Genomic DNA, 13,549 nt, shown 5'->3' with positions numbered 1-13,549 from the left:
CTTGAAGCTGGAATCTGAACCCTTGCCTGGTCTGCAGACTCTGCCTGGGCTCCGAACCATCTACTCTGTACTGTCCCCTTTGCTTATCAGCTACAGTCTCAAAATTTCGTCCTCCACGGGAGATTCGCTCTTGAGACTGGGTCAAGCGGGCTGATTAAGAGCTCACCAGGTTTGAATTAGGAGCTCTGTCTATTAAATTAATGCCAGACCAAAAGAAGAGGAGGAAGAAGTTAAAAAGCATCAAGGCGCTTTTTTTAGGTTCAATATTTATAGCAGCATCCTTCTGAGCACATTCCTGGAGGATGGAGCGGGGAGGCTTTGAACGGAAGGCCGGTGAACCGCTTTCCATTATGGGAGCCATTGACTTTCAGGGGGATCTTTGTGGGATCCTTGTGTGACCTGAAGGTCAACTTTAGGTGGCCACCGGGGAGGCTGGAGTCGATGGCTGGTCCATTGCAAGATACCCCCATAGTGGACACTCTCCAGTTGTGTGGCCCTGGGCAAATTGCTTTGACTTTCTGAGCCTCAACTACCTTTTCTGCAGAATGGGGGTCACAGTGGTGCCTACCCTGTGGGTTTGTTAGGGGATAAGATGAAATAATCCATGTGAAGTGCCCCAAACAGGGCCTGACTTATGTAATTGCTCAGTGAACGTTAACTAGCCACCGTCCACCCTTACGCAGCTCACATTGTCACAAGCAGATCAGACATTATAATTACATGATTGTCTGGTGCGAACGGTGATGGAATGCCGTAAAGGAGGTACACAACGTGCTAACGAGCATGAAAGGGGGTATCAGGCTGGGGGAGGGGATCGGGAAGGAATTTAAGCTCAGCGTCGTGGTTGGATAGGAGAAGGGGGAGATAGTGGGCATCTAGGCGCAGAGGAAAGCATGTGCGCAGCCCCTCGGAAGATGGGGAGTCTGCCCCCCACCTTGGGCAGTGAATAGAAGGCCAGGGTAGCTGAGTGCAGGGAGGGGAAGCCAGGGTCAAGCACGAAGTCAGCCCCTGTGAGCCGTCCTAAGAACTGTAGATGTCATCCTACCACCGGCAGGCAGCTGTCAGAGGGGTTTGAACCCATGAGTGACAGGATTCGGATTTTGCTTAGGAGCAGTCACTTGACTATGATAGGAGGGGACTGGAATTGACACCAGAGCTCTGGTGAGAGGCTGTTGGGAGCTTGGGGGCATGAGCTGATGGTGGCTCAGACCAGGGTGTGGGGAGCAGAGCCGGAGATGTGGGCGGCATCAGGACTCGGTGATGGGCAGGAGATAACAAGGTGAAGAATTGCCCCTTTTTCACGGATGTGGAAACTGAGGCTCCAAGAGGTTGAGTAACCAGCCCAGGGTCACCCACCTAGTGAGTGGCCCTGCCCGAAATCCACACCATGATCTGTGCCCTGGGAGTGCCTGGGACAGGAGGCACCCTGCGGTGGTCCTTTCACCCTTCCAGAAACCTCTGCCCTTCTCACCTCCCTCCACCCCCAAAAGAAAGCTCCCAGGGACAGGGAACATTCCAGCCAAGTGCTGTCTGTCCTGCCTGCCCGAGAGACAGAGAAAGCAATTCATCATCAGCCTCCATTGTAAAGTGATAAGGAATCAGCGGAGGTTTCCTTCCAGTTTGGGATTCCCGTTAAGTGATAACTCCATGGGTGGCTTTCCCCTGGCCCCTGGCTGCCCCACTCACTATCTGACTTCCCCCCATTGTCTGTCTCCTTTCCAATGAGCCCAGGAGGCCAGTGCAATGAAATGTCAAAGGGCCAGGCAGGCCAGAGGGCTCCTTGTGTTTGGGCCCAGCTGTCTCCAAACTATCTACCCCGATGGATGGAGCCGGGAAGGTCTTTTATCAATGCCACTCAACCACAGCTGGGCCCCCAGGACCTGAGAGAGCACTTGTCTGTCTTCTTTCCCCCATCCCACCCTGACAAGCCCCCACCCCTTTAGACACCGAAGGCAACCCAAATAAAGATTTTAGGCAAGCCCTTTATTGCACTGGATATTCAAAGGGGAGTCAGAGGTGGGAGGGAAAGGGGGATTGCATACAGTGAAGGGCTTGGCAGGGTGCATTTTCTCAGTGCTGTGTGCTTTCTAGAGCAATTTCATGTGGCTTCCCTCCCTGGATCCTCACCGCGGTCTTTGAGCCAAGGGAGCTCCCCTTCATCCCCTTTCTGCAGGGGCAAGCAGAGGACTAAGGGGTTGGGGTAGACTGCCAACGTTATGTGACTGGTGAGGGCAGATCTGGGATGCATTCATCAAATGTATATGATCAAGCACTTCCTTTGTACTGGACACTATGCTGGGTGCTTGGGATGAGAGCAAGATGACAGAGCTTCCCACTCTCATGGAACTTGTGTTCCCTGGGAGGAGACAGACAGTAAGCAAGCAAATAAATTCAATGGCTTTGGCTAATAGCTGAGATCTGAACTGGAGTCTTTTGATTCCTAATCAGGGACATTCTTACAATACCATTGCAGTCCTTTCTACTTTAAGCTAAGAACTAAAATCTACCCACCCATCCATCCACCCACCAGTCCATCAGTCCACCCGTCTATCCATCCATCCATCCATCCATCTATCCATCCATCCATCCATCCATCCGTCTGGTCCAAGGTTACCACCTTTCATCTTCTTTGAACACGAGCTTCATGAAAGCGGAGAGGCTAAGGCTATGTAGCAGAAAGAGCACTGTTTGGTGAGTCAGAGGCCTGGATTATAGTTCTACTTCTGTGTTGCTGGAGATCACTCAGCAACGGTGGCTGCTCACCACTCTACCTCTCGGGTGTCAGCCCAAATGCACTCAGTTGCCAAGGGGAATGACCCATATGGGAATGGCAATGGTATTTGTTCATTGGGGTTAGTGATTTGAAAGTGATTCGAAAGCAGCTGTGTGTTTCGCAGCTCTGGAATCCACCCAAATACCTTCAAGTATGGTACGACCTTCACAAAGCCATCTGTCCACTCTTCCAAGGGAGAAAAGAGGTAAAAGAGAGTAGCCTCCAGTTATTTAGACAGATAAGATTTGAACACTTACCTTATGTGCAAGGAAGATGGACAGAAACTAGACTGCACTTCTGATTATCTCAATTCCTACATGAAATTTCTGTATTATCATCATGTACAGTCAAGAGCTGAGATTGGAGTCGTCCCAGGGGTTCATCCAAGGTCACATAGCCAGTGAGAGCCAGAGACATAACTCTGTGCCCTAAAATCTGGATTCATCATTAAAGCCACTTTTTCCCTGAAGCAATAGCATCCAGAAAAATGCAAGGGACAAGGGTTTCTCCCAGTGCTCTGCCGTGATCGGTGGTCAGAATCAGGAAGAGCTTTATTGCTCTTCTGAGATACGCACTTGGGCTCAGGACCGCTCTTTGCACACAGCTTTCTGAAACCGAGCTGTGGCCTCATCTCACCCAGGACCTGACCCGCGGCTGCAGCCCCTTCCCTAACCGTAGAAGGTAAACATGACTTGGCTGAGAGAGGGGTCTTTGCTGTTGATCAGTTACCAGGCTCCCCCCCAAAAAAGACAGAAAGCAATCCACAACCAAAATAAACGCAGAGATCACATCCAAAGCATTTATCACAACCTGAAATTTGGATGCTTGCTTTGGAGTTTCTTTACAATGTGGTGAGGTTCGAGAGGAATTTGAGAACGCTCCGGACCTGCTTTTATCGATGAGCCAGCATCGAACTTTTCTGAGGGCTCTGCATCAGATCTTCGGGGTATTAAAGCCTGGAATGTGTAATTTTATGATTTTCCAAAATGAGCTCCAGCCTTTTTCGTATTATTCTTCCTTTTTTACTTGTAACAAATCTGGAAGGGGATCAGAAACTTGGGAATGGTTAGTTTTGCCTTGGTTTTTTTTTTTTTTTTCTCCTGCCAAGGGTGCCCTGCAGCAGCTGCACTTTCTATTATTGCAAAGGGGGAACGCCCTGGTTGGACGGAAAACCCGAAGGTTCTGAATCCAGGGACAATGGAAACATTCCGATTTATGGATCTGGGGGTGGAAACAAGAATGGAAGGAAGAAATCAAGAGAGGAAGCGACCAAGACAAAAAAAAAAAAAAAGTTGAGTGTAGCCATGTCTTCAAGAGGCCAAAAGAACGCCCAATTGAAAAGTGAAAAATGTGGATGTCTTCAAACATCTGGCGTGACGCAGACAGAACACCTGGGAGAGTGGCTGCCCTTTTCACTTTTTTTCTGGACGTCCTATGGGTCCCAGATGTGTCCCAGAAAGGGTCTAGCTGAAAATAAGTTTTCCGGCTGTTCAGTGGGTACAACCCTAGCATAGCTCTGTTTTGTTTGGGAGATTTTTGACTTATCTGTGGGAGGCACTGGGAGAATGATGCAAGAGGAGATGTGGGGCGGAACCTACACCCAGGCTACCCGACCCCAGCTGGGGAGCTGTTTTGCAATGCAGCCCAAAGTCCAAGGATTTACTGTGGGGCGAATGACTGGCTGGGAACTTTATATCTGAGGACCCCCTCCTGATCACAGAAGGTCATCATCCCACCCTCAGTGCCCAGGGAAGAATGGAGAGGGGCCACGGATATGTACCAAGAGCAGAACCGTCACTACCTGTTGACCGCTCTATCTCCAGCACCTGGCAGAGGCCCTGGGCACTTGGTAGGGTTGCAGGAATACCTGTTGAAAGAGGGGGTGAGTGGCATTGGAGAGTGGAAATCGAGAGCGCTAGCGGCAGGGTGTGGTGGGCAGAGTCGGTCAGACCTGGCTTTGACTCTGGCCTCTGTCCTTCCCAGCTGCAGGGCCTTGGGCGGGGGGGGGGGGGGTGGGGGGGGGGGGTTTACTTCCCGGAGCCTCAGTTTCTGCCTGTGACACAGGAGTGAGAGCAGCCACATGGAGGAATGGCTAGGAGATGAGAAGAAGGTCCCTTAGTAGCTGCTCCATCAACGACAGCTCCTGTTTTCTCCCGTCACTGAGTCCTGCGTCCTGCCCTTGCGCCATCCACCGCCACCGGGCGTGGCAGGGATGTCCCGGTGTTTCATTTGTCTTCACACTCCCTAACGACAGACATAGTTCTTAACATTTATTGATTAGAAAGCAATTGGAAGATGCGGAAAGAAAAATCTCCAGTTTAGGGGTAGAACTGGAGCTCAGGAACAAATCGGGGTTGAGCTTTGCACCTCGGTAGAAAGTCCCAAGTACTGTTCCCCCAAAGGAAACACCTGGAGGTGTGTTATTACAGACGGGACCTGCCCTGAGGCTGATCGGCGGTGTTGCCCTCGCTCCAGAGCTGCCCTTGGAAACGCCCTAGCAGGAGACTTACATGCTCGAGCTCACTGAATCCTCAGGGGCCCAGTGGAGTAAGGATGACTAACTCTGATGAGGAAAGGAGGACAATCAGTTTCTGTGGGGGGAGACGAGGAGAATCTCCCCCCACAGACAGGAAGTAGAAACTTTTCACGCCGAGAAGTTTCAGAGATGAGGAAAATCAGTCTCTGTGGGGGGAGATGCTGATATCCCACAGACAGGAAGTAGAAGAGCCAGGTTCAGTCCCAGACAGGTCTAGACTTCTGAACCTGGAGTCTGGATATGAGGGGGTCCTTGAGCCCCTGGAAGCCATGTGCATGCTGCACTCCCCCAATTGTGTGTTGCGGTGCACTTTTCTAGGAGAGAGCCCAGCCCTTTCGTTAGTTCCCAGAGCGGTCAGTGAGCTCAGAGGGGTCAGAACTTTGGGGTCTCCAGGGGTCTCCACTGCCCCACGCTAGGGAACACCTGCGCCCAGAGAACGGAAGGGGCTTGCTCAGCCGCAAAACAGCGACTCAGTATTTTGTGCTGACTCAGCAGAGTCACCAGGCACTTGCTTGCACAAGGCCTCAGGAAAGGGATTGGAAATGCATTTATTTGAGCTCCCATCCATTTGTCTGTCCATCCTTCCATCCATTGCACAGATAGGCATGGCATGCCTTCTCCGTATTGCATGATATTGGAGAGCAGAGACTTTGGATTCTGGTCCCACCTAAATGCACTGTCATTCAGCTATATAAGGCTTTGGCGAGTTTATTAACCTCTCTGTGTCTCCTTTCTCTCCTCAGTAAAATGGGGATAATAATAGGACCCATATCAGAGGGTGGTTGTGAAGATTAAGTGTGTTATCTCATGGGGAGGACTTAAAACACTATGTGTTGTTTATGCTATTGTTGGTTTTATTATTATTTTTTGTTACTAAGTATGAATCAGGTTCTGGAAATGCCCTGCCTTCGTGGAATTTATGCAAATTTAGGCTGGGGAGGAAGGAAGATAATTTACATAATGATAACTCTTATTTCACTCTTAATGATAACTCTTAATGAGTGTTTCTTTGTACCAAGCTCCGGACTAACACACGTTCTCCCATTTCATTCTCAACAATTTCCTGTATAGAAAAATGCTATTATGACCCTTTCCATTTTGCAGACAAAGAAACTGAGCTGAGAAAGATCAGTGTGTTTGCTTAGAATTCCATGGCCAAGGTCCTCACCATGACAGTCCCCTTCTTTGCAGCAGAATGGAGCCCGGGGCTTACAGTCCTAGGACACGTGATTCTTCGGGCCTTCGCCCCCACGGCTGTCCCTGCCTTTAGTGGCCGGGCGGCTGGTTGTGGCCTCATGGCTCTCTCTCTTCCTGTCTTAGCAGATGAAGACTGCCCCACCGCCGACCACCCCTACAAGAAGCCCTACATGGACACATCGCCCAGCGAAGAGGACCCGTTCTACCGCCCCAGCTACCCCCAGCAGCAGGGCCTGAGCGCTTCCTACAGGACAGAGTCGGCCCAGCGGCAGGCCTGCATGTACGCCAGTTCCGCGCCGCCCAGCGAGCCGGTGCCCAGCCTGGAGGACATCAGCTGCAACACGTGGCCCAGCATGCCTTCCTACAGCAGCTGCACGGTCACCACCGTGCAGCCCATGGACAGGCTTCCCTACCAACACTTCTCTGCTCACTTCACCTCGGGGCCCCTGGTCCCCCGGCTGGCTGGCATCGCCAACCATGGCTCCCCACAGCTTGGAGAGGGAATGTTCCAGCACCAGACCTCCGTGGCCCACCAGCCTGTGGTCAGGCAGTGTGGGCCTCAGACTGGCCTGCAGTCCCCTGGCAGCCTTCAGCCGTCTGAGTTCCTCTACTCCCATGGCGTGCCGAGGACCCTGTCCCCACACCAGTACCACTCTGTGCACGGGGTCGGCATGGTGCCAGAGTGGAGCGAGAATAGCTAAAGGGAGGCCCGCTTCCTCACAGACGTTCGCTAGAGAGAGAGAGAGAGAGAGAGAGGGAGAGCGTGCGGGAGAGAGGGAGAAAGACAGTAGCAGAGAGAACCCCACGGACAAGACTCTCCATTTTACCCCATGTTCACGCCTGCACTCAAGACCCCCCAGACACTGATCTAATCAGTAGCCCGAAACCACAATTCAAAAAATGTGACTTTGTTGTTTCATCTCAAAACTTAAAAAAAAAAACAAAAACGAAAAAAGAGGAGTCCCATCCCCGCCACAGCCAGCACACTCGACAGCAGGCCACGTTGATGCCGCCTCTAGAGGTCCTCCCTGATTCCCCCCTTTGGGCTCCAGAAAGCCTTGCCTCGCCAAGTATTTGACCCTCATGTGGAGTTGGAGTCTCTTCCTGTCTCGGTGTTAATGTTGACATTGTTATATAATAAATAATAATATATTTTTTCTTTCAACTTTCTTAATGGGGCCCAGTCCCTTCTTTTGGGGGAGGTCTGAGGCAAGTATGTTTCCAAGTCTGTACTTTTGGGGTCCCCTTCCTATAAACCACCCCTAAAATCTAAATTTGCCATCTTCCCCTCAACTAAGAAATGACCTACCTCTGCCATGTGCTGTTTCTGAAAAGGTCCCCTATGTGGCCAGCTTTTCTCTGATTGTGTCCTACCTTCCCCAACGTCACGGAGCCCAGTTTGATTTCTGGGGGAGTCAGGATAACCTTGGACTCCACGCGGCGCCACGTCTTACTCCGAGCTCCCGTCTTCCCAGCTCTGGGTCTTTCCAAGCCATCTGTCGCTAACGCGTGGCCTATAGCTTCCTGGGCCGGAAAGCTTGCTTTGAAAAACTTAAAAAGCCCTGGTTTACGTGCAGGCAGAACTGTGATAGTCAAGGGGCAAGCCCTGTGCTGACAAGAGTGGCAGAAAAGCCAAAATAAATATTCGTCCTGATAAAACACAAAGCCAGCCCCAGCCTCCAAACCTCTTGAGGACCCAACTGGACGCAGAAGCAAAACCCACAATTCCTCACGAAGAGGCAAGACGAGCTCAGCCATCAGTTCTCTCCACGGAGATCACACCCAATGCCAACACCAAACTGTGGTTACAGAAAGCAGAAAACGGTATTAAAAAAAAAGTGTGTAAGTAAAAAGTTATTGCAGGGTTCTTCAGATGTAATATTTTACTGGTACTATTTATTTATAAATAGGAGTTCTAATTAAGTAATAACATGAAATCCAGCATGGGAGCTGGCCAAGAGCTTTTAATTTTATTGATACTCAAAACCAAGTTTGCGTTTTTTTTTTTCCTTTCGAATGTGCTTTGCTTTCTTGATTTAAAAAAAAAAATCTTTTTTTAACTGACCCTAATTAAAAGAACAGGGTAATATGAGAGGCCAAGTATGTCCAAGTACGTGAGAGAGTGTGAGTATGTTTGTATGTGAGTGTCTTCAAGCAATTTTGTCTTTTTATGTTGCTAAGGGGGGGAGGGTGAGAATTAAGTACTCATTTCGTATATTTGTGTGCCAAGTAATGCCTAATAAATACTATGTGCTTAAAAAAGTACAAGGGACTTGAACACCCTTTTTTTTTTTTCCTGTTCTTTCTAACTGACTGCATAGAAAGGAACTTAGGTAGAGGAAGTAAGGAGTTGTTGTCTTCCAGGTGAATTTTTCACCCCACCTGTCCTCTCTCGTTCGATTCGAGATATTTAGAATCCCTTGAACTTGAGTGTGATGGAGCTGAATCTATGCATCCACTGGCTTATAGCCCTGGAATGGAGTTATTCATTTTCATTGAATTTGTGTCAGCATTGGGAAAGAAAAACCATCAGGAATTCCAACTGATCAATAAATGGTGTTGGCCATGTTATAGGTAACACCCAATACTTGGTTTTCTGAAGGATCTCTCTCTTTGATTCCATTGCCGGAGCTGAGCATCTTGGAGGCCCCAGTGCGCCCAACTTTATGGACCACCACTGGATATTTACTTAAAACCCACAAAGTTAGGGTTTGTGAATCGGTCCTATATGACATATACGGGGCAGTATGGAGCAGCAAATTGGTGAGTACATTAGTCCTGCAAAATGTTTTTAATCTCGGTTGTCCAGAATGTCACATCCCTTTGAAACAGGAATAACTGGCATGTCGATCACAAATTCTTCATTTAATCAGATCCCTCTGGGACTTGTCCTAGTCGAATTCCTGAGAAATGTGAATTCATTGTAAAGATGGGGCAATCCCGCCTTTTTCAAGTACAGTGGGGAAGCTCTGTCAATGGCATTTTTACCCCCACAGAGAACGAATTAGCACAGTTTCACCGACTAAGATCTGACTGTACTCCAAGGAGGTATTTATTCTGATGGGCGCACACACACACACAAGCGACTTTTGAAAAGATTGCCTTCCAAATGCCTTTACCAAGGACACAAGGCCATCAGTCTCACTCTTTCGGAAGAACAGTACAAGAATCCCGAATTAACGTCCCACGCCCCCAGCACTCAAACAGTTGCCACCCTTGGAAAATCATTAAAAACAATGTTCTCAGCAAGTTTCAAAAATCAGCAAAGGGACACGCTCATTCCATAACACAGGCAGGGTAACCTCTTTGGGCTCCAAACAGTGGTGATAAAGGTGTAAGGATGTGAGCGCCAAATGTTCCTGTAGTTTTATCACTGTTTAGGTGCCCAGACGCAGAACACAAATTACTCTGTTTCTATAGCATATTTAGTGGATGCTTGCTCTGGATTAGACCTGTCATAAGCACTGGGGACACACGGGTGAACAAGGTGGTGGAGGTTGTGTCCTCCTGGACCATATGGTTTAGTGAGAGAAAAGAGCGCTTGGGTAATTGCACAACCAATGGGCTACAAACACAGGAAGAACTGCGAAGGCAGAGGGAGCTGATGATGCCGTGATAGGATAAGACAGATGAGGGGTGCTAACCTGCTCTGCAGGAGGGGACTTTTGAGCTGAGCTCTGAACGATGAGTAGGAATTAGCCAGGTGAAAAATTGTGAGTAACAGCATTTCAGGTGGCGGGAACAGCTTGTGCAAAGGTCCTGAGGCAGAAACGGCAGAGGGGGAAACGGGGTATCGGTTCAGGAATGTGTAGTGTTCTCCTAGTCTGCACCATTCATTTATTCAATAAGCGTGTGTTAAGGTCCCACCTTGTACGGTAGACACGTGTACTCACTGGAGACCTACTGATGGTGGTGGTTCCCCCAGGTGCAGAGCACGGACTGGGCTTGAGAGTGGGTTGGCCGCTTTGTACTCGGGAGGAGAGTGTTACAGCATCTTCCTGGCCCCCTGGCCCAACACTGCACACATGAGTGTGGGACTCACAGTTATGGGGCGGGAGGCCCACCAGCACTTTGAGTTTCAGATCATCAGTGTTCCTGAGTTCAGAGACGTTGGGAGCACCCCCAATGTGGCCCAGCTGGTGCGAGACAGAGCTCAAATAATCAGGAGTGCCTATAAGTATTTCTTCTCTGTGCTGTCCATTATGAAGTTTTCTTAATCGTAAAAACTGGAGACAGCCTTCTTATCCCATAACATGGGGTTGGTTAAATAGATCAGCGTACACTCACGTGATGGCATTCCACAAGGCCATCAAAAACACGTGAAGAAGACTTAAAGACGACATTTAACATACATTATGAGTAAAGAAGGCGGTTACGTGTAGCTTCTCGGTTTTACTAAGTACACCTGCATTCTCAGGGGAAAAACCAGGATGTACAACATATAACAGTGGTGGGACTGTGAGTTGTTTTGTTTTTAAAGATTTTATTTAACTATTTTTAGAGAGGGGAAGGGAGGGAGAAAGAGAGGGAGAGAAACATTGATCATTTGCCTCTAGCAAACCTGCAATCGTGAGCCTGGCCTGCAACCCAGGCATGTGCCCTCACCGGGAATCGATCTGGCCCCCTTTCAGTCTGCGGGACGACACCCAACCCACTGAGCCACAGCACTCAGGGCCAGGACTGTGATGTTTCAAATTTTCTTTGTTTCATTGGGCATTTCTCCTTTTTCGTGTGTGATGGTGAAGATGCATTATCTTTGTGGTAAAGAACAGGATTAATTACTAAGATAAAATCCAGTTCGTTGTTTGGTCGTTGGTCAAATGGAGCATCTGAGGGAGGCGGCCCACCCTGTTCTACTTGGAGGTTGAAGGGCCAGCACTCCGCCGAGGAGTGGCAGCAGCCCCGTCAATGACAGAGCTGGGTACCAGGACGAGTCAGCCAAGTGCTGATGATGGGGTGTGCCACCTCCCACCCAGGAGATGCCTGATGCTGCTCTCTGTCCCCGCTCCCTGGGACTGCTGCTTCCGTGCTTACATCTCCTGCGAGGTTAGGCTGCTGTCCTGGAGTAAACTATTATTCTCTTGTTAACAAATGCATCTCACACACACACACACACACACACGGAACCAGGCAGTTGTAAGAATTTCACCTTTGTTCTCTCGCTGGCCTGGCTTATCCAATTCACTGTGCCACTTACTGCTTCTGTGACTGTGGGCAAGCCACTTACCCTCTCTAACCTTCCATTTGATCATCTATGAAAGGAGGATAATAAGAGTACTCACCCCAGGCAGTCAGTCGCTCTAGGGAGGTTCCGGGAGATGATGAGGGTAATGAACCCTAAGCACGTTGTCTGGTACGGAAGAAAGGCTCGGTGGCTGTTAGCTAAGAAAAAGATGAATTAGCATTTATTATTATTATTACTACCCATAGTGTTATTTCTCCCCTTCCGCATCTCGTGTCTCACCTGTTTGCCCAGATATAACACGGCACCCAAACCCACGTTTTAGGGCCTGCTTTGAGAAAAACCCAAACTGAGAGAGTAAAACTGTTACCCCAAGAGCTTTTCCCCTTCAGACAAGAGGGTAGGGACACTTGGCCTCAGAAAGGTTTATAATCTCTATCTCTATTTCTCTCTCTATGTATCTTGTTTTTCTCCCCCGAGAGAGAATATTGAGAGAAATACACAGAACGAAACTGCTAGTGCACACAAGTCTAGTCTCTAACTAGACTGTTTTTTAGTTCCTTCCACTCAGATTGCCCAGATTGTCCCTTTATTATAATTATGGCTCTCGAGCTTTCCTTCACCTCTGTGAGTTCCCTTTCAAAGCTGCCACGGCAGCCCTGGGCCATCGATACTTCCAGTACATCCTTTCCCGGAGGGCTGCACCATAGCTGATCAAAACCTTGCCATGGAAGGAACTTGGAGACCTTCCGCCCCAGACCTCTGCCTCCAGATAAGTGAGGATCCAACGGGTGTCCAGCAGGCCACCTGTGGCCCAGGATGGCTATGAATGCAGCCTAACGCAAAAATAGTAAATTTACCTAAAACCTTTCTTAGCTCATCAGTTTTTGTTAGTGTTTGTGTGTTTAATGTGTGACCCAAGACAACTCTTTTTCTTCCATTGTGACCCAGAGATGCCAAAAGGTTGGACACCTCTGGAACCACGGGTGTGAGGTAGCTGTGGTATAGCTGAATCCCGCCAGAACACAATCCGGGTATTCTTCAGGTTGAAGCTTGTCCATAAAACAAAGGTCCAGCCTTTCCCACCTCTCTCTGCTACCTGCCTCCTTGTACCGGAGAAAAATACAATGGAAGGGAAAGAAGAGGAGAGGGGGAGAAGGGGAGAGAGAGAGAGAGACCCAAGAAAAGCTTTTACTTTGCTCTAATTTCTGAAACATAAAAGCTATTCTTTTAGAGTAAATCCGTTTTTTCCCCATGGCATTAAGGATAGAGAAATTCCTAGGAAAATAATTTGTCAAGTCTCGACTGATCAAAGATACATATGAAAGGACCCCACTTTTTTTCTTCCCAAGGCAAAAACCAGCCCCCATCTACGCTCGGAATGAATCGGCAATTCATTTACTGACTGTCAGATAAAGTAGCACAATCCCCATCACGTCTTGCACTGGGACGGGACCAGAAGGAAGCAATTCTGTGCCCACCGAGTGTACAAGCTGGGGGTATGTTAGTGATTAGAGGGATCCTGGCCTGGGGAGCCAGAGAGATATGACTCAGATTCGCAAATGCACCATAAATCTCCCTTTTATTCAAAATGTGTGTTTTATAGTCGTTTCCTGGCCAATTGCTGCCTTGAATAAATGTATAACATATCTGGACTTCGCTGTTAGGCCCAGAACTGGGGTTTGTCTTGAGGGCCAACTATTCTTGCTATTTCCAAGAGCAAATAATGCAAATCTCCTTTCTCCCTGACTCACCAGCCACGTCCTACATCAAAAATAGAAACAGAGGTGGTGCTAATGGGGCCGAGACAGAGAACACAGCACCTGGCCGGTAGAGCTAAGTTCTTATACTCTTCAGACAG

General features: G+C 48.9%; 1 protein-coding gene across 2 annotated transcripts in view; it reads left to right on the top strand.

Annotated features, from left to right (window-relative positions):
- The window catches only part of TBX5 (T-box transcription factor 5), a 43,655-nt gene extending 35,984 nt beyond the window's left edge, over positions 1 to 7,671 (top strand). For both annotated transcript variants that reach the window (XM_053928456.2, XM_045200867.3), the window contains exon 9: positions 6,633 to 7,671. In XM_053928456.2, coding sequence (XP_053784431.1) covers positions 6,633 to 7,207 — 575 coding nt within the window. In that variant the 3' untranslated portion in view covers positions 7,208 to 7,671. The remainder of the gene's footprint in view (positions 1 to 6,632) is intronic.
- The last annotated feature ends 5,878 nt before the right edge of the window (positions 7,672 to 13,549 follow it).

Source organism: Desmodus rotundus, chromosome 7 (genome assembly GCF_022682495.2).
Source record: "Desmodus rotundus isolate HL8 chromosome 7, HLdesRot8A.1, whole genome shotgun sequence".
NCBI classification, from domain to species: domain Eukaryota; kingdom Metazoa; phylum Chordata; class Mammalia; order Chiroptera; family Phyllostomidae; genus Desmodus; species Desmodus rotundus.
This window is presented reverse-complemented; position numbering and strand designations above follow the sequence as displayed.